At 40.2% G+C, this 22060-nt stretch overlaps 1 protein-coding gene across 7 annotated transcripts in view; it reads right to left on the reverse strand.

Annotated features, from left to right (window-relative positions):
- The window catches only part of ubr5 (ubiquitin protein ligase E3 component n-recognin 5), a 31837-nt gene extending 14203 nt beyond the window's left edge, over positions 1-17634 (reverse strand). For 3 of the 7 annotated variants that reach the window (XM_030749222.1, XM_030749220.1, XM_030749219.1), the window contains exons 1-26: positions 17247-17633; positions 13220-13264; positions 12983-13064; positions 12213-12289; positions 10551-10670; positions 9500-9779; positions 9187-9346; positions 8799-8948; positions 7913-8124; positions 7603-7719; positions 7283-7393; positions 6956-7110; positions 6555-6672; positions 6093-6277; positions 5322-5431; positions 4733-4845; positions 4428-4574; positions 4206-4317; positions 3928-4082; positions 3609-3806; positions 3231-3441; positions 2426-2552; positions 2127-2278; positions 1027-1122; positions 382-505; positions 162-259 (exon numbers count right to left, since the gene is read on the reverse strand). In XM_030749222.1, coding sequence (XP_030605082.1) covers positions 162-259; positions 382-505; positions 1027-1122; positions 2127-2278; positions 2426-2552; positions 3231-3441; positions 3609-3806; positions 3928-4082; positions 4206-4317; positions 4428-4574; positions 4733-4845; positions 5322-5431; positions 6093-6277; positions 6555-6672; positions 6956-7110; positions 7283-7393; positions 7603-7719; positions 7913-8124; positions 8799-8948; positions 9187-9346; positions 9500-9779; positions 10551-10670; positions 12213-12289; positions 12983-13064; positions 13220-13264; positions 17247-17308 — 3517 coding nt within the window. In that variant the 5' untranslated portion in view covers positions 17309-17633. Of the gene's footprint in view, positions 1-161; positions 260-381; positions 506-1026; positions 1123-2126; positions 2279-2425; positions 2553-3230; positions 3442-3608; positions 3807-3927; positions 4083-4205; positions 4318-4427; positions 4575-4732; positions 4846-5321; positions 5432-6092; positions 6278-6554; positions 6673-6955; positions 7111-7282; positions 7394-7602; positions 7720-7912; positions 8125-8798; positions 8949-9186; positions 9347-9499; positions 9780-10550; positions 10671-12212; positions 12290-12982; positions 13065-13219; positions 13265-17246 lie in introns of all 7 variants that reach the window. The other 4 variants (XM_030749224.1, XM_030749221.1, XM_030749223.1 and 1 more) reach the window with 4 other exon arrangements.
- Between the last annotated feature and the right edge of the window lie 4426 nt (positions 17635-22060).

The raw sequence follows: 22060 nt of genomic DNA on the forward strand, positions 1-22060 counted from the left end.
CTGTTCAGAGATGGCAGCTGGTTGATCACATAATATTAGTGCAAATGTTTCCATCCCTGCCCCATTCTTTCGCAATACATGTGAATTTAGGCATTTAAACACACGTCACAGTCTTTTAAAAATACAAACCAGTTCTAAAAAAAAACAGCTTGTTAACTCACCCTTGGCCATTTTCTGTGCAGCCTCAAGCACGGTGATAGCTGCTGGGTAGGCTCTCCCACTGACAGCTAGCATGAATGGGGTCATTCCTCGGGCATCTCTGTCAAACAGTGGCAACAATAGGCATGAGCACTTTGAGCAAAGAAGCAACTGAGCAAAGAATAACAGGGGGGAAAAAAGCAGGTTGATAGGCATTTTTAATACAGTAATGAAGAGTCTTACTTTGCCGAGAGCAACTCTCGCAAGTGTGGCCTCAGAACAACACTGTCACACATCAGCTTAAGGATAAGGTGGGCATTGGCCTTCCTGTCTTTAGACTCAACCACAGAAGGCTCAGTGGATGGCCCTGCTCATATGGAAAACACATAATTAGTCGGCAGGCATCAAACATTTAAGCATACATACAATATATGTATGTATCAACAATGCGCATATGATGACAGCAACTTAGTTTTATCTGCTATGTCCTATCACACTAAAACTCACTTTTCTGTAATACCATTTTCACCAATGCAAGCTAGTCCTGGAATGGGGCTAAACATGGTTCTGAGCTATTCTCACGACTGTTATGATTTCACATTCATACGGTCCTTCTCCTCTGAATTAGGCTGATGCTACAATTAGGCTGATGTCCTTTTTTAGTTAGGTATTCACAATGTCTCTTGGGGCCTGTTGGTCAGGATAATTCCACCCAAAGCCCCTGACATACATTGTTACAGGTTCTAAACTAGCAAAGTGTTGGTTCCACTCCCAAACTAGTATTCCTGGCTGTGAGCTGGTTCTCCAAGTGTCAAGAAAAATAAATAACTGGCTCAGCCCTCAAACTGCTTTGGTGAAAAAGAGGTATGTGATAAAGACAGCATGCACCTGGTATTGTGGAGGTGCTGGGCCCCTGGCTGCTACCAGTGGACGCAGTGGTGAGTGAACCCACAGCTGGTGCTAAAATAAAGTCAATGTCACCATCTGTTGATGAAACACAAACATTTTGTATTATTAATAAAATCGGGATTACAAATATCAAAACACACAGTTGTTATTGTAATTCTCTAAAGGGAATTCGGAGCCTTAAATTTTAAGGCTCCGAACACTTTCAAATAAAGTTGTGTAAAACTGCCTCCAGACTGACAACTATAGCAAAAGAACTCAAGAAGCTGCGCTGGTGTGGGTGGACTTCTATAAGGTACCAGTGAGAATCCAATCAAGAACTTCAGATTTAAAGCCTATAAAATTCCCACACACCAAGTCACAAATGTATTTGGAAATCTTTGACTTGATGACTGCAACTTAAATAGCAAAATAACTTTTGCAATAGTCCACAAATGATTTCTATCTGGTGTGTGACACTACATTTAAAAAAAAAAAAAAAAAAAAAAAAAAAAAAAAGTGAACTCATTGTGTTGCTAGAGAATGGCTGACTGTGTGTCGAAAGTAATGGCACATTAATGCCTCTTTTAAACTAGTACCTACTCGGTTTTTAGGGTTTTCCATTAGGTGGTAGTACCCGTTACAAAGTGCTTTTTTAGTACCTACTCAGCCGGGGGTCCAAGTGAACTGAGTCGAGCCAAAGATTTGATGTCAACGTGCTACTGATTGGCCAGGGAGTGACGTCACCAGATGAGTCATGAGCGACTCCTTCACAAAAAGGAAACCCGCTGTTTTTGAAACCTGACACAGAGGGAAATGGCTACACACTAACCAACAAATGTTTTTGTGCTTGGTGGCTGACAGCAGGATCCAGAGGAAGCTAGATGAAGCAACCGCGTGTGTCGCATACAAATGACATCACAGGACTTTCAGGCTGCCTTCTATAATGACGACACCCACATTGAGGTGATACTCAATTGTAATGGACAATGACCGAAACCAAGTAAAGCTGAGTCAAGTCAGTATGACTTTCTTTGTTTGCTTGCCTCTTCTGTGTAGTGAGGGCCCTAAACAACACATATAAACCATTAAGATGCACTCACCAGGGTCCATGGGTGGAGGGTCAGGAACCCAGCTTGGTGGTGCAATGGGTGGGGACACAGGATCCTGATGGTCACTGGATGATGGGCCAGATTCATGCCTGCCAAGACCTGCTGCTCTTAAAGACCTCCGCATCATCTCCCTAAGACGGAGGCTGGTGACAACACCCCCAAATATAAATGCTTCAGTAACAATTTAGATCCTGCTTTGGTATTACTGGATAAACTGCTGAAAACAGACAGTCGAAGGATTCCTTTCCTGTAGGACTATTTCTGTTACATATTCTTTGGAGCTTATTTACCCTCTGCTGCTGGAGGAGCCTGTCCTATTTCCAGAGCTGTTGCTTGAGACCACAGAGATGGCATTGGCAATCGCCTCCACCGCAGACAGACGCTCTGCAAATGTGTTCCTCTCCGACCTTTCAGCTTCTGAAATGAAATAACATGGTCACTGAGCATGGAAAGGAGTTAGCTGGAAGCAGGCAATTAAAGTGAGGACAGAGGAAAGCTTCAACTATAACTTGCAAATTAAGACAAAGGAACTACTTTTTGCGGTTACTAAAATACTAAAGCAGTACTCAACTGACCAATTAAAAACATGCACGTAAATAGCTGACAACGATTTGAGCCGTACCACATACAGCATGAGTTCCATCTTTTTTTTTTATAAATACTGCATTTCTAATGATTCAAATTGATAGTAATTAAGTGTTTTCTTTAAAATCCTCAACTGTAACTGTACCAACTTTGATGCAGGCCTGGCAAAAACTGCCCATAGGGTGGGTTCTTTGATATTTAAGAAAATGGATAGCACTTATTGGACACTGTACACATCTTGAAGATATGTGTTTTGTATACTGAAAACAGCATGACAGACAAAGGACAGAGGAACAACCTACAATCAAAGCAGTAGAAACTGTTTCAGAAATTAAAAAAAAAAAAAAAAAAAAATCATACAAAAAAAAACTAAAGGACACAAATTTGATGCTTTGGGCTTTCATTATTATCCTGTGGGGAAAATTCAATCTATCCTAAAAAATTGTCACAAGGGGCCTTTTGTGCAGATTCTCCACACCTACACACTGAAGACCTGACAAACCCACTTACCTTCCTCTTCTTTGGTCTCCTTGTTACTGACAGGGAAGCAGACCGAGACAGCAGCATGGAGGATATTGCGGTTTCCATCACATCGATGACCCAAAAGTGCTCCAAGCGCTTGGCTGCCTTGATCCAACAGGAAGGCCTGCTCGAGGTTGACCAGGTACTGCCGACACGCCTCGTAGTCGCAGCGCAGCACATGCTGCATTAGCGTCTGCTTCTGAAAGTGCCAAAAAAACTTGTGTGAGTACTTATGATCTGCAAAGCGTTCTGGTCTTCTGCAAAGATTTGTGGGCAAAGAACAACACGTAACACATCGATTTGTTCTACTTAGTCAAGTACTTTTTTTTTTTTTTTTTTAAATTGTCTTTATAAGTTTATGTTTACCTCAACAGCCATAATAATAATAGCAGCTTTCTTTTTAATGGTGGAGTTAGAGGGAAGATTGGCCAAAGAGTGCACCCCCATTCCCAGGCTGTTTATAGGTGGCAGGTCCAGCCAATCAGGATCTCGAATTCCACCCATGCAGTCTTTGGCCATAGGGTAGATTGTGCCATTTCCATCTCTGAGGATGATTGGGGATTCCTGAGGGGGGGAAAAAAAAAAAAAAAAAAAAAAATTTACATTTAAAATTAGTATGTGCTAAATATTACAACATGTAGTGAAAACCTGCAAAAACACGTTGCTTTTCAATAGGCTGTCTCACCTGTCCTGCAGTAAAGATAGCCACATTGCGCTCACTCTGCCCGAGGAAGGCCAGGTTACTAGTAGGGAAGTTATTCTCCTGCTCAGCTTTGCCTGTGGCCAGGTCAAAGATACAGTACCTTACCCAGTTGCCAGTTTTCAGCACTGCGTGGACTCCTGGAAGATGGCAAGAAGTTTAAAGTCAGGGGATATTCTATGCGGATAAAGACCTCCACGGAAAGCTGAACTAATACAAAATATCCAGCGACGTATAGAACACAACCTTCACAAAGAACTCACCTTTGGAGTCAACATTTACAGCCAGAATCTCGGCCTTTTCTGGGATACAGAGCTTTTTAGGCGTTCGCTGAAAACAGTCTGGAACTTTTGGAGTTCCACCAGTTTTGACTACCTGTTAAGCAGAAGGCGATGACATGGTCAATGAACATAAATATCAGCAAACTGAAAAGCTTGAAACTAAGTTTCAAAAGAAAGGTACATTAGATCAATGTATACCCCTACCTGTAGCTCATCTATTCTGAGGAGCCTACAGTCCTGCAACAGTGATGATGGGTCTGAATCCATGGGAGCAGCAGTGCTCTGGTTACTCATACTGCTCGATGTCCCAGGAAACTTTACAGCCACATATGCGCCATCAACTTTAAGAACCTACGGCATTTTTTTTTAAAAAAAAAGGGTAAAATTGTGAAACTGAGATGCAATTACACAAAAGCAGGGGACAAACACCTTCAGCAGTCATGACAAGATATTAAAAGATTTTCAAAATCTCTTCTCTGTATTACCATATTTGTTTCAGATGTACCCACCTTTCCCACAGGAACATTTTTAACATCTTCAACAAAGACCACCTCCCTAAGAGGCCACTGCTCTTCATTCACCTTCTCTTCCTCTTTAGGAGCTGGTGTAGAACGCCTTCGCTCTACAAGTGGGACAGCACATTTAATTTTAGTCATTTTATTACAGCATATTAAAAAACAAACAAACAAAAAAGAAACGGCATTATTATTTACATCAAGGAACTATAAAAAAACAGCTCTGATGCACACTTCTAAATAGGACTGTAAAATATTCCAATAAAAACTTTAGAGTGTATTTGGGAAAAGTAATTAAAACTGATAGTTTGCCACATGGTTCACGTGATAAGATGTTGTATAAAGGCAACCAGATACACTGCTGTATACTGTGAGTTGGCCACACTTCCTTCACAGGAAGACAGGCGGGGAGGGGGGGGGGTGTTGATAAACCCTGTGCACCATCTGTTTCAAAGTCAAAGTACTAATGAGAGTATAGAGTGAGGGAGAAATTGGTTCTGTGCCTGGCAGATAGGAAGTCAAGCCTTGAATGTTGTTGATACAGCAAATAGTTAAAGAGAGAGTACAAGAGGAGACAACATACTGTAGGGCAGAGAGGCACTGCTAGCAATGGAAGAGGTATCACTGCAAGTAGATGCTGGGGAGGGAGGAGGACCCATTTCAGTCTTCACCAGTTCTGGCTTGCTTTCAGTCCTATGAGACAAGACCAAGAGACATGGATTTATTTTACTGATGTATTTTCTGAGCATAGTAAACTATGCTATGTATACAACCAAGTACACTGTATGTTACTTCTGTGGTAAAAGACATACTGACATAAAAGGATGTAGCTAGCTTGTCACAATCATGATCAAGGCAGAATCCAACTTACCAGGCTTCAAGCTAGGCATAAACTACCAGTGGCTGAACCACAATCAGTTCAGACCTATTAGCATCCAATGACAAAGTACTGTCTAACAAAGTTTCACCCAGGGGGCACTTGCAAATGCAACAGTAGGTAGACAGATCATCCAATCACCTACCAAGTCTTTTTTTTTTTTTTTTTGACTTCATCCTATGTGCAAATTTTGCTTACAAAGATGGCATAAATTGTCTAATGAGCTAACGGCATGGCTACCTATTTGCCAACTTTTAAAACTCCTCCATGCCCCATTGATCATTGATGTGATTGGTTAGTCACTTTAGCACATGATAGACTGATAGATGGTTCACTGAATCATCTGCTAAGTATTTGTTTTAAAGTACTTGTCCTTTTCCAGGCAATTACCAAGGACACCTTCACAGACATGAAAAAAGATGAACTATTCAGATCCAAACACGTGGGAGCTTTCTGCTAATTAAAAATGAAACTGACTTGATTTCCTGGGTCTTAGTGGTCTTCTCCATGTTCTTGAGGCTCTCTGGTGAGCGCAGCTGGAACCTGCAGCTGTCGTTCATGTTCCAGACAGACTCCAACAGGACGCCCACTTTGGGAATCCCAGCACTGACAGAAAAGGCCACTGCACCGGCATGGTAAAGGGGATTATTTCTCAAGCACACCTAAAGAAAGAACCCATTAAGTGATCAGTGCCCAGTGTTTCCTACGCAGACTTTAATTAGACAGGCTAGCCAAGTATATTTGGTTATTCAGTTTAGCATTTTTAATATTTTTATTTCAGAAATCAGAGAACAGGGCCATCCAGAACTCTAAAGCTAAATCTATAGTAAACTTTGAGATGGAAAATTAACTGAAGATGAGCTCAGTCCATTGACCATGCTCAAAAAAAAAAAAAAAAAACTCCTCAAAAGGAAAAAGCAAAAACAAGTTTCTTCCTACCTGCGTTCCCACGGTGATGTTGGGTATTGAGGAGATGCCAGCACTGGATTTTGGCTTTTTGTTCTTGGCTCTGGCCTTTTCAAGCATCTTCTTCCTTTGACTGAAAGGCACAACACCCCTGCAGAGAGATGCAAGCAGTAAACTTAAAAAAACAAAAAACAAACTTCACTGATATTTACACTTTCCTTATCATACAATATGCAATACTTTCACACTGAACTGACAGTGCCACCACTACAAGGTAAAGACACACATGTAATAACCTACTGTTCTGACTATAATGAACAGCCCTTGTGACAGAGTTGTAACAATGTTATGAGAACAGTGCTGCCATTTCTCATAAATAATTATATTCCAAATCAGTGTAAAGTCACAGAAAATAAATAAATTTTTCTTCTCACCACCAGTAGAGGCTATTCTCCAGCTGTGCACATGTGTAGAGTGCACAGCAGTGCAGCGACACCATGCGTTCCCCCTGCAGCTCGGGGAACGCCTGTGCACTGTGCTCCAGCTTAGAGGCCACGGTGCTCAGTGTTTCATCCACCCAGGTTGCCACCTGCATGCCATCCATACAAACATCACTTAATTAACAGCTTACTAAATAAATGTGGATCATTAGAATGGCTAATCAGCAACTACAAAACATAATTCACAGTCTTAAGGCTGCACAAACAACCTTGTTCTTATGTTTAAAAAAAAAAAAAAAAAAAAAAAAAAAAAAAAACTACCTTGTTGGTCTCTGTAGCTACAGTGGCTCTGATGCTATTGGCAGACAATAATGTGATCTTCTCATTAGCCAGGCCCAAGAAGGATACACGTGGGTGATGAATAGCAGGATTCTGATGTGACAAATGACAGGACGTCAGTGATATAAGCTCTATAGCAGCTCTACTTTTTAGCCAGTGAGCTTGCTACAATGACACATGTACAGTACCAGTCAAATGCACTGTACATCATTCATATGAATGGGTGAGTGTGTCTGGTACTCTAGATCTTATTTCACTAGGATTTCAGTTTTTCTACCATTCACACAGGTTGAATTCTTTACCTGTGGATTCCTGTAGGGTTCGGGTTCACTCCACTTCCACTGAAACAGCTCTCCTTTGGAGCTCACAGCTACCAGCTCTGAGAACATGGCTCCAATGCTCACAAACTTCACACCATCCTGGAAAGGAAATTGGAGATCTCAGCAAATGTCCAGTAAAGAAAACTTCAATCCAAATCAGCTCCAATCATGTCGTACAGACACCAGATGATCAAAGGAAACAGGTCAAATCTCCACTTCTGTTGCAATCAAAGCACAACCTTTTTTTTTTTTTTAATTCTTGTGCTTTAAAAAGACATGATGGTAGTCTTACCTTGTCAGGCCACCACTGGAGCTCCTCTCCCAGGGAGACGGGGCTCTGCACAGGGATACTCTTCTTGTCGAGGCTTGGCTCACCCTCACGGCTGGTGGAACCTCGCTCCGTGTCAAAAGAGGCCCCATCGAGCCACCGACGCTCACGCAACCTCAATACAGACTCACGTTCACGCAACAGCTCTGAGTCACGCTCTAAGGGAAGAAGGAGAACTGGTATGCAATAAGGTCACACCAGTGGGATAGAAGTAAGCCACTCTCTGGGAAAGACCCGTCAACATATTTTTAAGAATATAGAGAGAAAGATAGATTCTTTAGAATGACTATAATTAAATCAATCAATTGTAATACTTGAGATTGAGTGGGAGTCTAAATTATACTGTGGTGAGTCACATTGCACACTCATTAAAATGTGAGATAGAAGAGAAAGTGGATAGACAGAAAGAAAGCATGCATATGGGCTAAAAGTGGGCTAGGGAGGGTTTTAAATAGACTGCCTTAAAGGGTCCTTGTTAGGACAGGTGGGCCTAGCGGGCCTTTCTCAGAGAGCTCACAGTATTTACTACAGCCATGCAGCATAAAACACCAAACATTTATAATATAAACTCAACTAAACAAACTAAAGGGAAATGTACACAGTAAACAACCGAGAACCATTTCACTTTCACAAGCTTTTACAAGAAAACCTAAACAGTGGTTAACTGTAAGTGTAATATCAGACATTACACCCACAGTTGTAAAGCTGCCTCAATTTCCAGCTTTTCCCTTGTGTTGCCTTTGCACCCATCCCCAAATGAAAAAAAAAAAAGCCATCACCAGTGCTACCACCAAAGCCTTTCCAACACCCTGCCTTCTCTTCACTAGTCAGAAGAGAGCTGTTGAGTTACCTCTTGAGGATCCCAGGCGAGAGAGTGAGGAGCGTCTAAAAGAGGGATAACCAAAGTAGCTAATGTCCTCAGAGAACATGGCATCAGCATCAATGATGACACTGGGGTGGGCTGAGTGGATGTCTGCATCCAATAGGGACATCAGATCCTCTGCACAAGGGAAGCACACACAAATTTCAAGTTCTAAGAGTGAACTATAAAACCACTTAACTCTTTTTTTTATGATTGCAGTAAAACCTTCTTACAATGATCAGAATTAACTGTAAAACTCTTTGCCAAAAGCACACTTATATCATAATGTGCTGCACTCAAGTATCAGTGTTAAAGAGGAGCAATTTCACACAAAAACATAATTTCATATGACTCATTTCCTATTTGTGTGACAAACCTCCAGGGAGGTAGGATTCACTGGCTGTGTCATCGCCATCATCTCCATCTTCATCATCCCGGCTCAGAAGGTTATTTACGGCGAGGTTGACATCTAGATTGGTCCTCTGGAGCTCCCGAATGATCACACTCCTGGATTTCCCCTGAAGGACTACCTGGGCCTGCAGGAATGTACAAGGACACAAAAGTAGAAACCATCTCTCGTGAATATTACTCGTTAACAAGCAAATATGCACTGTAAGGAAAGTGTTATAAAGACGCTATAAAAACAACTTTACATAGAACAGTCTGTATATAGGCTGAGCGTGCAGTACCTGAGTAATTAGTTCTTCAGGGATGACAGAAGCTGGTATGACAGGCTGAGGCTGGCTACCTAAAAGTCCCGAGCCACGATCCCTTCCTGTACGGATCACCCTGGTCTGTCGACGGGAGTCGCGAGCTGCTGTGGACGACCTACCAGATGTGCCTCCACCTCCTCCTCCTCCACCGCCTCCTCCTCCTCCACTGCTTCCACCTCCTGCTCCACCTCCTGCACCACCTCCTCCACTTCCACCTCCACCACTGCCTCCATTTACACCAGAGCTCCAGCGACTCCTGTTACATACAGTGTGAGGCCACAATCAGAAAACTGCCAAAAAAAACACCACCTGACTATAACACCAGACTCAAAACACGCACACATGTGGTTACGAAGGAATTCAGTCTTTTTAACAGCAGAGGCAGGCTAGTCCACAATGAGATGGAATCAGCAAGATTTAAAAAGTAAATAAAAATATTAAGACTTTAACTGGTGGACCTTTTCCTAATTTAATCAGGTATAGTGAAAGAAAAGGGTTTCATTGTAGAATGGCATACAGACATATTTATTTACTCCAGGAGTAATTAATGCATGTGTATATTTGGAATGTTTAAACTATCCTTCTATACCCCCCCCCCCCCACACACACACACAAAAAAAAATTATATATATATATATATATATATATATATATATATATATATATATATATATATATATATATATATATATATATATATATATATATATATATATATATATATATATAAATTGCATTGAGAAGAACCCACAACAATATTTTGTAGTATTAAATGGCTCTCCAGTGGTCACCAATTTCAAAAGAAGTAAGAAAACCACATGGCTGATGAACATGGTGATGCTGTCTGATGCATCATCTGGGGATACATTTATTTACATTTTACAGCACCCTAAAAAGTTCTCACCAGAATGTGTGGCATTGAAAAAAGCATGGAAAACACCACTAACTCACTGCTGCGCCAGTGCTAAGCTCTGTACACTGAGCTTTCACAGGACCATTTGACTCTGTCAGCCCTGCCAGAACTTACCCAAGGGTGTTGCCTGCCAGTCTGCCCAGTGTGTCAGAACCAGACAGGAACCAGGGCGGATCACTGGTCCTGCCTGGCCTGGAGCTCCTTCCTGTCCCTGAACCACTGCTCAACTTTGAACTGGAAACAAAAGATGGGAGATCAGTTACAAACCTACAGGTCCCAAAAGGACTAAAAAAACAAAACAAAACACCCTCTTTTTATCATTATTATTATTATTATTATTACCTGGTTAACAAAGTAAATTTACACCAGGTACTAGTTAATTTATACCCCTTGGTTCAGGATTCATTTTCTTGTGTTATTACACTGTGAAACAGGAGGGGGTATTTTGGAGACTAGCATGGCAACACCCTTTGGAATCAGAATTGGCTGCAACTCGTTCCTCCTTCAAGACTTTCCGTTTTTAAAAGTTCTTGGGTTTTTGGGGCTGCAAGTGCTTTCTCCTATTTCAACATTTTGAATAATGTAATGTGGTGTGTTTAAACAAAAGCATTTTGCTGCATTATTCTTAAGCGATGTGTCTTAAATACGTATGAATTGCCTTTTTCAGTTAAAAATCTTTCAACAAAATATGATCATAGTTATTACTACACTGTAACAGAAGGCAATGGAATACAGAAAAGGAGAGTCAAATCATTCAGATATAATTAAAGTAAACAGCAAATTCAATCCAACAGTCAACAAGCTGACACAATCCATTAGACTTTTGTTACAATTCAAAACACACACAGGAAATGTGTTTGTTCAGTACGCTGACAAACTTCCCAAAGACAACCTGTCAAGACTCTTTTCTTCAGGCTTCCCAACAACCCACAACAGTGCCGACTGAATAGCTAAACCATGTCCTGTTGTTCTGCAAGTCTGTGGCAGAAAATGAAACATATGTTCTGCACCAAAATTTGGAGCAGAGGGCTCCTTAGCCTTTTACAGCCCGACTCACATGCATATTTAGCAGCTAGTATATGAAATCACTGTTGGATGTTGTTCTGCTGGCAGGACATCAACAACTATCAATGAGACATTCACCGAAATACATGCTCATAGCCAACGAGAAACAAAGCAGCTAGTGAAAAGGTATTTTTATAGAAACAAACCAAAAAAAAGAACTGTGGCAAATGGCACACTTGCACAGCCATAAAGGGAACTGGCTTTTAAAAAGTTACAAAAGCAATTTTGGGACTGCTATATTTTTAGTCTATTTGTGTCGAGATGAAAAATGCTTTTTATATTTGAGAAACAAAAATAACCCTCTAAGACATGTAACTATAAGCAGATATAAGCTCAGCAGATATAATGGTAATCAAATACAAAAACAAGAGCATCTGTCAGTCAAACGACAGCTTAGGTAATCGGCCTACAATGTATACAGATGCATGTTTACTGCTACAGATTCAAGTCTTTGGAGCAAATGTTTGTAGAAAGACAATACCAGCGTAATATTCTAGAAGTGAAACCATGTCCAAATGTGTCCTACTCGCCAGAAAGGGCACAAGCGCTGAACGGAATTCAAATCACAGCAACCAAGATCCATAAGCCTGAGCATATTCACTGCATCTTGAATGAGACATCTCCACAAGCAATCTGTTTTCCAATTCAGTGCCAAAGCTAAAAGCTAAAAAGGTTTCCTGGGACAGAGCCCATCATAAACAAGTCTCTCACCCATCGCTGCCATCCGGCTTGCTAAGCTCCAGGCGATCGGGCTGGACAGCAAAGCTGATTCTGCATACACGTCCATCCTGAAAGACACAGAAGTGTGATTTTTAATGTATTACATAAATGAAAAAGAAAGGGGAAAAAACAAAACAAAAACAACGCTGAGTGGAATTTACTGAATTAGGAACTGAAAAATATTGAGTAAAACAATCATTTTTTTAAACAATGTTTCTATGGCATAGAATCAGTAAACATGTAAACTACAGCACATGTAGTGCTTATCTGTCACCAAGGTGCTGTGCACTGCAATCTATAATTCAACATAATCAAAAAGTGGCATTAAGCTTGACATGAACTCACACTCCACACATCACCTCAGCATGCTTCCATTCATTTGCAATACACAAACTGAGGTCAACTACTCATGACTCCTCATTGCTCTGTTCAAACTGAGCTACACCCTCTGCAGCATCATCCTTATCATTAACAATATACAGTATTTAAAAATTAAGTCCAACCCTAGTCTACTCAAGCAAGGTCTATATTTCTACATCTACTGAAGCATATTACCTAGTGTTGCATAGCAAAGTCAGAGGCCGTCTGATAACAGTGACCTCATGTAAACCAAAATCTTCCTACTACCCATTTCTGGTGGGCAAAAGATGAATGATCACTGCTCTTATAGGTTTCAGCAAACTGTTTATGGTCCCCTTTCCACTTTATAATCCTGACAAGTGTGCTGTAAGATTGCCTATATTGATATTTTAGAGCATTACCTCAAGGAGAAATCCGGCATGGTTTGGACCAACAACACACTGTTTTAAGGTGGCCTGCTCCAGCAGACTAAGGTGTGGATGACTGTATTTTAAAAAAGAAAGACAGAAAAGAAAGAAAAAACAAAAAGAAAAAAAAAAAAAAAACAAGTGAGGCAACACGCTGGACAAGAAGAATAATGTTTACAACAAGTGATCACACTGAGTAAAGCAACCTACAAATACAATAGACACACTCACCTGTTATAACTGTATTTGTTGAGCTTCTCTGAGACTTCACGGAGCCTGGCAAAAAGATACAAACTATATTAATATATAACCTGGACCAATTTAAGACCTCGATACAGGTTACGGTATGGGAGTCAAAAATGCATACTGAAAGAGATATTGTAACATAAGCTCACACAAATATCACACAAATATAAACCACTTTTGCAAGCATGGAGAATGTAGATGCATTTCAGGAGGCTTCAACATTTATGCATCTTTTCAATTTATCTAATTAATCATAATGATCTCAGGACATTTTATGATTACTTGAAACATTAAACAAAATTGGGGGGGAAAAAAAAGCCTCCTTTCTACTTTAAAGCATTTTTAAATTTACGCAATACAAGAGAGCTGCCAAAGATAAAAGATGACGATGTTAAACACTTGATAATGTTTTGCTTAAAATCAGTAATGGCACATCACTGCTACTGATGCTAATCACATTAAAAAACAAAGTTCTTCATCAGCACTGACTAGAGATCTGTGGGAGTATAAGAGTTAATTATGAGACTTATGTGACGATGCTTGTGTAGCAACAAGATAAGCCTGGTCAGACTTTCCAGAGTTAACGCAATGACTCAGTGCTACCTTTTGATTTCTCACCATTTGAGAAGAAATTTTATGCTATGCTAATATTATGCTTAAGTAAATGAATGGTTAATAAGAAATGGTTAAAAAACAAAACTTACAGTTTTGTTGATTTTCCTTTACATGTAGCTAAAGGCTCTTTGTTAAGCTCCAAAATTTCCTCTAAGAAGGACAAACTCAGAGGACGATATCAGCCAGAAGCACAAGCCTGAGTTGTAGCATATATTTTAAACACCTTTTAGCAGGATCCCAGACATGGATTAAGCCTAGCCCCAGACTAAAAGAAAAATTCAATAACCTCCATTAAAAAGAAGTTTATGGTCTAGGAATAAGCTTAATCTCTGTCTGGAAAACTGAGTCCCAGTCAGTTTTTGATGTACTGTATATTTCAAAAGTTATGGATCTTCAACCTAGTTACTGGTAATGATTAAAAAAAATTACTCTTATTTTCACTGTTTCGTGCACAGAACAGTTTAAAGAAACTTTGAAAATATGATCACTGCTTTTTCAAGTTTCACTGTGACTTGCTCCTAAATGTAAAGCAAGCTGTTTGTGGTCCCTTTTCCACTTGATAAACCTTACAAGTGTGCTTTAAGATTGCCTATATTGACATTTAAAGAGACTCATGGCCACCATCCAGTTGTTTGCAGGCAACTGAAACCTGTATTAGCAATTTCTAGTAACAATATGAGGATGGAATGAAAATATCACATACTCAGCCCTAAATGAAAGTGAACCAGAAACTGAAATGGTCCAAGCAGAAAATAAAAAGAACTTTTCCCCAAACCACATGACAACCAAAAAAACCCCAAAACAAAACTAAAAAACCCTTCCCACTGCCACAATGCAAAGTAATTGGTTTAATAATTTAAAAAAAAAAAAAAAAGGCATATTCAAGGATTGGTCTGAACTTTTAACACATTCTGCTTTCTAACTTTCTGAACCAGGCAGCCCAACTATGTACAGTTACAGAAAAATAAAGAAAGAAATTAGACATCAACTTCCACACTCAATGTAGACCCTAAGCCTATTTTATGAAGAACTGTTAATCCCATGTCACGAAAGCCATTTGCACCTCACACACTAGAGAAAATGCAGTTATCCAATCATACTTCAGCGCACATGAGGTCTGAGGTGTAGGGTTTCCTTATTTATTTCCACCATTATCATGTCAAGAAACAACCACAAAACTCCAAAAGGTCACCTGGGATGTGATGTGATGACTGACCTAACACAATCTAAGATCTAAAAAAAAAATACAGTGCACTTTCAGAAAGAATGCTTGATTTCACCTCAATTTACATGTTAATGTCAAGGCCAAACACACAAGCACATACAAATCTTGCCCATTGACGTACATATAAACTTGTACAGAATTGTATACTAATATAAATGTACAGCTTATGCGGACTGTCAGTAAATCTGGAGATGTAATTCAAACCTTTAGAAAGCTATCAAATGCAAGTTACAATGTAAACAGCACTTATTTTTAAATTATGTCTAATGTATCTAAAGTACTCTGACATCAAATACAAAGATTCAACTCTTGTTATAAACAGAACATATTAAAAGCTCATGCCTCAGTCCTAACACTCCAGGAAAGTCAGAGAAAATGACTCACAAAGCATCCAGGTCAGCCATTCACTAACCTAGCCATCAAACAAATGGTAGTACTCTAGCACAGACAAGTCCATTTCTTTCAATGATCCATTTAAAGCAGTTTCATCACAGCAGAAAGGGGAAAAAAAAAAAAAAACATTAATACATTAATCATCCATCTCACTTCAGGTGAATGCCATTTGTTATCTCACTGTGCTAAATGAATGTGTGTAAGCAGACCTCAGGTCAAACAAACTACTGGCATTTGGTTGAGAAAATCTAACCGGATATTCGTGCCAGGCAAGCACTTTTAATGAGCCAAGCTGGACCGAGCCTTTTTATTTCAGATAGAAGCACTTATCTGCTTTGACAACTTAAGAGTTCATAGGGAAGAGAGAAGAGGGGGAGAGCTAGCAGCAGCACATGGTGACAGCAGCATGCAATGACATGCATGCCTGGGGATCGAAACGCTTGACCTCTTTTAAGGAAGTAATAGTCCATACCACTGAGATGTTTGAGTGGTGCTCCTAACCAGCAGAGCAAACTGAGCTTTCCTGTCAATCGGACCAAAGCTGATCCCCGCAGATTTAGACAGTACACCAACCAACAGTGTGTGTTCAAATCCTCCTGTGCCCATATCCAGTATTTAATCTCAAGGTCATTCTAAAAACACTTTGACTTCTCACCCTCTTTGTCTTTAAGTAGAGCAGCTCATTAATCAGTTCAGTCTCAATGGGTGTTATAAATAGTTTTATCATAAATCGCATGTTCTGCCAAAAATACAGGTCGTACGCTATTTCCTGGACCCCCTCAATAATGCCACCGACAAATGATCGCTTCAGTTTAGAACTAAAAATCCATAAAGTCAGAGTGCTGCATACCAGCACCCTGCTACAAGCAACAATGTAGTGTGCAGCCAAATACACTGTGCAGGCAAGCTGTGCCACATTGTGTTACGACGACAGTGAGAAGAATTAAAATGTCGCGTGTGAACACTTAGAACAAATTAGAATCCAGTACAGATCAGATACTTTACAAGTCTTGGCTTGCCACCTTAATAAAGTCGATAACAAGATTAATTTGAATACGATGTAATTAACAGTGCTTCGCCGCATATTTTAGATATTTATCTCAGTGCGCAATGCTAAAATAAGACAAAAAGGGGACATAATTTCCAATGATAATAGTAAGCAAATGTGTAATGAAACTTCAAGGAAAAAAAGACCCAACCACAAACACCCTGGAATGCAAATGTTTCGTTTTCTGAAGAGCGTGGTAGGGGAATTAACTAGCTTGCTAGCATTAGCAGCTAGCTATCAGTAAGCTGACGTTAGCTACTGCATTGATCATGATAATCAACAAGACGCCCGCAAAACAAACCACGACACTCGCCAAAGAGCGTGTATGTCACTTGTACACAAAAAACAGATTGAAATTTTCTACAAAGTTGTGTTTTACGACCTTTAATACCCTCTCTTTTGCCCCATCCCCCAACCCCGCAACTTTGACTGAGAGCCAATCCATCCGGAGAACCAAGGAAACGGACAGCCCGTTAACGGGTTAGCATGTAGCAGAGGACCGTGTTTAGGTAGCAGCAAGCTAACAAGGGTTTGCTCAAAATGCCGGGCCTTGTTTCACCCCCCGGGGGGAGAGGGAGGGGGGGGGGTCATTTAAACAATTTAAATCCGAACACGTTCACATATGACAATGTCCACATCGACCACAAATAATACCTGGAACACAAAGCACCACAGCCCGCGCATAAAATACCAATTTCAATTCTTCTTTTCCACGGGCCGCAACAAAATACCTGTCATTGAGCTGATCCTCGGTCCCGGGCAACGGGTGAACCACGAAGTGTATAGATGTCATGGGGCCAATCCAAAAACACACAGAGACGTGTGGAAATGGGTACTCTTTCGATTACTGTATATATGAGGATTCATAGGAATCGTTTAAAGGCGAAAAAGCTCGAGTTAGATCCCAGCCTCCTCACCCACATGCCGCCATCTTAACTCTACCCAGCTTCTTCTTCTGTGTGTGTTGATTAGCGCACATGCACTCGCTCCGCTGGTTGGACCTCTAGCACAAACAGGAAATAAAAAATTGGATGGGACTGGCCTCGAGAAGAAAGACAGCTGGAACAAAAAACACTGCACTTCCACAGTCCGAAGGCTTTGTTCTGATCCAGCACATCTGTCACATCTTTGCCCGTTTGGTCTGTTAGGCAGCTGAGGTGTTCATTTGTTCACTAGTGCATTATGAAGGTCAAAGAAAGGGTTAAATTTTTGCGAGGTTTTCTCTTTAAAAGCTGGGACAAAAGAATACAAAAAAGAGGAGACGATAGCGTATCAAAATAGGATAGCAACACAAAAGAAAAAGCAAAAAATGTGTGCTTTTTGTGCTGTTACAAGTACGTGCAAATAATATAGTTTTTTTTTTCCTGTTAAAAATAAATTGCGCAATTATTCTAGCTTTATTGTCTGCTTCAAGTCAAAAATCTTTAATAATCGATAAAATTATGTTTTTTATAAAGTCATTCAGTTATTTGAAGTGATGTGTTTATCAACCAAAGCATAACACGGTAGCTAACTAGTGGTAAGAAATGTATTTGGCTCATATCAGGCTAAAAGGCTAACACCACGGCCTGCAGGTAGGATAATAATGTTGCACAGCTGGCAGTATTAGCCTGCTTCAGTGTTTAAGCCGTCCAACTTGAATTCTTCGCTAGTGTCCACTGTAATGTACCTAATTTTCAACCGTGGACACGCGTGGGTATGCAGACCTATATGTGTGTTTTTTGTTACTGACTTGAATTCTTTGCTAGTGTGTTGTTTGTGATTTGTTTATGTTCACCTGCTTTTTTTTGTTTGTTTGTTTATTTTTATTTCTGAATAATAATAATAAAATATTAATGGAGATACAGATATGAGAGTGATATTGTCACAGTAGTTGAAAACGATGATGAAACAACAAAATAATAATAATATGTAGTAGATGGCTTTCTGTCAGACAGATGTATTGTATCATAGAGTTATAGCATTGTGGTATGCAAGAGTTCCTGCATTTGTCCTTGTGGCAACAGAGCTGAATCAGTCCGTTGAAGGTGTTCAGTAAGCGGTGCAGTCAAGGATTATCCATGACTGATGAGTGTTTGTTCAGTGACCTCCTCTCCACCACACATTCAAAAGTGTCCAGTTTGCAGCCAATCACAGAGCCAGCCTTTCTAATCGCTTCATTCAGTTTGTTGGTGTGATCAGCTCTGATGCTGGTCCCCCAGCAGATGCAGTCGCCACAACTGACTGATATCTCCATCATTTCGCTGCGCACACTGAAAGATCTCAACTTCCTTAGGAAACAGCGCCTGCTCATCCCCTTTTTCTATACAGCCTCTGCGTTGGTCTTTCAGCTCAGTCTGTTGTCGATGTGGATGCAGAGGTACTTGCACTACTCCACCCATCCCAGAATAGGGTTGTGTGGCTGTCCTCTTCCCTCTAAAGTCAATCACTATCTCTCAAATGTGATTCCTACCAGACCACTCCACAAGATCACCTAGCTGTACAAGATGAATAGCAGTGTTCAGTATAATGTTTCTGAAAAATGTTTACAGCTGTGATTTTTTTCCCCACCCTATAAATTCAGCATTAATTGGCCATCCAGATCATTTTTGTTGCACATAAACAGCAACATCAAAAAGTAACATTTTATGAGTCAAAATGCCTTAAGAAGCAGGATGCCCCTGGGTGCTTTTCTCTGTTGGGGAAAGATTATGCATTTTGATATATTATACTTTATTTATCCCAAAAGCTGGGAAAGATCACAAAACAGGATAGTTCAGAAAGTAAAAAAACAAAACAAAAAGAAAAACACAAAAGAATGATTTCAATTAAGTAGAAGAATCGGGGGGAGAAGAGCTCAATAAATGAAAGATGTAATATACAACAAGGAGCTTAACAAGTAAAATCCAATAAACATCGATATTGCAGTATGATGCAGGAACTATCTTTCGTCCCCTCATACCATAACATTCGTGTCTGTCCTTGTGGTAGCAGACCTGAAACAGATGTTAGAGAAAGTGAAAAAAACCATGACCCTCAGTTCATTGCTGCTATTCTTACACTGGTTTATCTTTCAACCTGAACCATCTCGAACCTGAGCTCTATAAATGGAAGACCACTGGGAGTCTGCTCACAGCTGGTCTGCCTCCTGTGAAATATGCAGTATTCCCTATTTCACTGAGTTAAGAGAATGATTTCCTATACTTTGAAAGAATGCACAAGGAAAAAGACTACAATTTAAGCACAAGGTTAACATTGTGTAAAATTGTCAAAAGAAAAGTCCAGTTTAAGCGGTGCTTAATTCCTGACCCATGCATGTCCTGGATGTGAGAGGGGAGCTAGTCAAGAAATGGCCATTAATTAGCAGCACATAACGAGGATTACAGGATGGCATTAGAAAAGTGGCATGTTTCCTGTTCTGAAGTTTTTATGAAGAATATTTATATATTTTAGCATAAAAAGACAGTAAACAGCCTATGCAAAACATACAAATCAAAATGACATCAAACTCATATTTTGGTAATCTAATCCCCTAAAAGCTGTTGTTTATCTCACCAGTAGATGGCACAGTTTACCTTTGATAGTAAAGTGAGACAGCCATGGTAAAGACAGCTGTCCTTCCTGCGCTGCTCCTTTGAGTATTCGCCAATACAAATGCTGCAGATTTTGTTTGTTTTTTCAGATATTTCTGGATTCAGATAAGCTGTTGGAGAAATGTCCCCAAAAGCTGGAACTGAAAATAAAGAGCTTTCCTGCTGAATGTCACAGTAACCTGAAATGAAGTATGACATGGAAAAAAAAAAACACTTGTGCTGCTGCCTCAAGTGAGGTTCCTCATTTATCTGCCATCTGCAGCATGAGGTTCCACTCAGCTCAAGCAAAGAGAAATGCAACCATTTGACTCAAAATGACCCACATGGATGTTGTTCTACTGCCCCCCCCCCCCCCCCCCCCCCCCCCCCCCCCCCCATCCACTCTGACCTGTAGTTCACTTTGTCTGCAGCTCAGCTGAGCAAATGTTTCATTAAGTATCAGCTGTGGATGTAAAATAGAAAAAGAAAAAGTTACATAAGCCTTATATGAACCTCTGTGTTACATGAGCATTTGTAAGCAATGTCTGTTGATTTGACAAAAATTTAAAATATGTTGTTAAAATTAAAGGGAAATCGTTCAGATATAAGTGTGTCTATGTTCATTAGACTATTTGTTCATACTTTCTGCGACATATCACGCAACCAGATGAGAGAAAAGTGTCATTTTTCTCTGTGTTTACTGAGTTCAATACAGAGGTTACTGAAGCCAGGGCCGTTGCTCCAAAAAACACCCTGTAACCTTATTTAAGAGTGAAGACAAACAAACCAGAGCTATTTTTAGGTGGGTGGGTGCTGGGTTATTAAATGACCTCTGGAGTTGTTAAATATGGGTACAAAGAGTCAGGGCCAGGAAACTGCATTATCATCAGAGAAAGGTTAGTGGGTTTCTAAGCTTTAGGAAGTGTACACATTTCAGGCTGCAACTTTTAAATTCATGAATAAACCTCCACTGCGTATAGACACACTTGTGACATATTCTCCTCAGTATAATCAGAGGTTTTCCAGCTGTTACACCTTAAATATAGCCTGTTTTCATCAGCGGCCCCGGACCAGCTGCTGTCAGTCAGCCCGCAATCAGTTCAGCCTAAGTTTTACTGAGTGAGGTAACACGATCAATAGCTGAAGAGTTTAAAATAACGTCTCTTAGTGCTGGCGGAGGCATATCTTTGTAAGTCTAGGGAAGGATAGAATGCAGCTCTACGTCTTAACATCAAATCACAAGCATAAACCAAAAAGATTATATAAGAGAGAGAGAAATGGCACTCAGGCAGTCCTGAATTTAAATCTGTGAACAAATACAACGAATCACAGACTTCTGCACAGCTTAGATGTTGGCCTGCATTTACTTGATGAATAAAGAGAAGTAGTGAGCAGTGTCTTTCTGAACGTAGAGAAACACTCATTTCTGAAACAGCTAAAGAGAACCCCAAGTTCTTGTTGATGTAGTCTAATTGGAAATCATCCTTGCTTCAAAATGGGCTGACATTAGGAAGCTGGCCTAGCTGTAACTTTGAGGCAAAGCTTTTTTCTTGAGTTATCTTGATGTCCCTGATTAACTTCTGTTTTGCTTTTTTTCAAGACTCCAACTAGAGTCTTGCAGCACTCTCTATGCTGCATTTCCATGGATTTCAACTCAACATGCAAACATGGTTCATGTAGCTATATGAGCTGTGGATTGCCCTATTACAGTTGGATTATTGTTCAGAAAAATATTTATTTCGTGTTATCTATTAGTTCCGAGACATTGGATGAGGATTTCAGGGAGTTTGAGAAGTTAAGAATGAAATCTTTGTGCTTCTTGTGGTCACGCTTTTTTCTGTTCCAGCAAATATGCTTTTGAGGAACATCCCACAGTGCCAGACACAGTCAAATGGGCTGTGTGTCTGTGTGTGTATTTCTCCATTGTGTGTCTACAGTCGGCCTTTTGTTCCGGTTCTCTGTGCTGTGCAGGAAGGTCTAGACAGCTGACACTT

This window comes from Archocentrus centrarchus, chromosome 16, assembly GCF_007364275.1.
Source record: "Archocentrus centrarchus isolate MPI-CPG fArcCen1 chromosome 16, fArcCen1, whole genome shotgun sequence".
Taxonomy (NCBI): domain Eukaryota; kingdom Metazoa; phylum Chordata; class Actinopteri; order Cichliformes; family Cichlidae; genus Archocentrus; species Archocentrus centrarchus.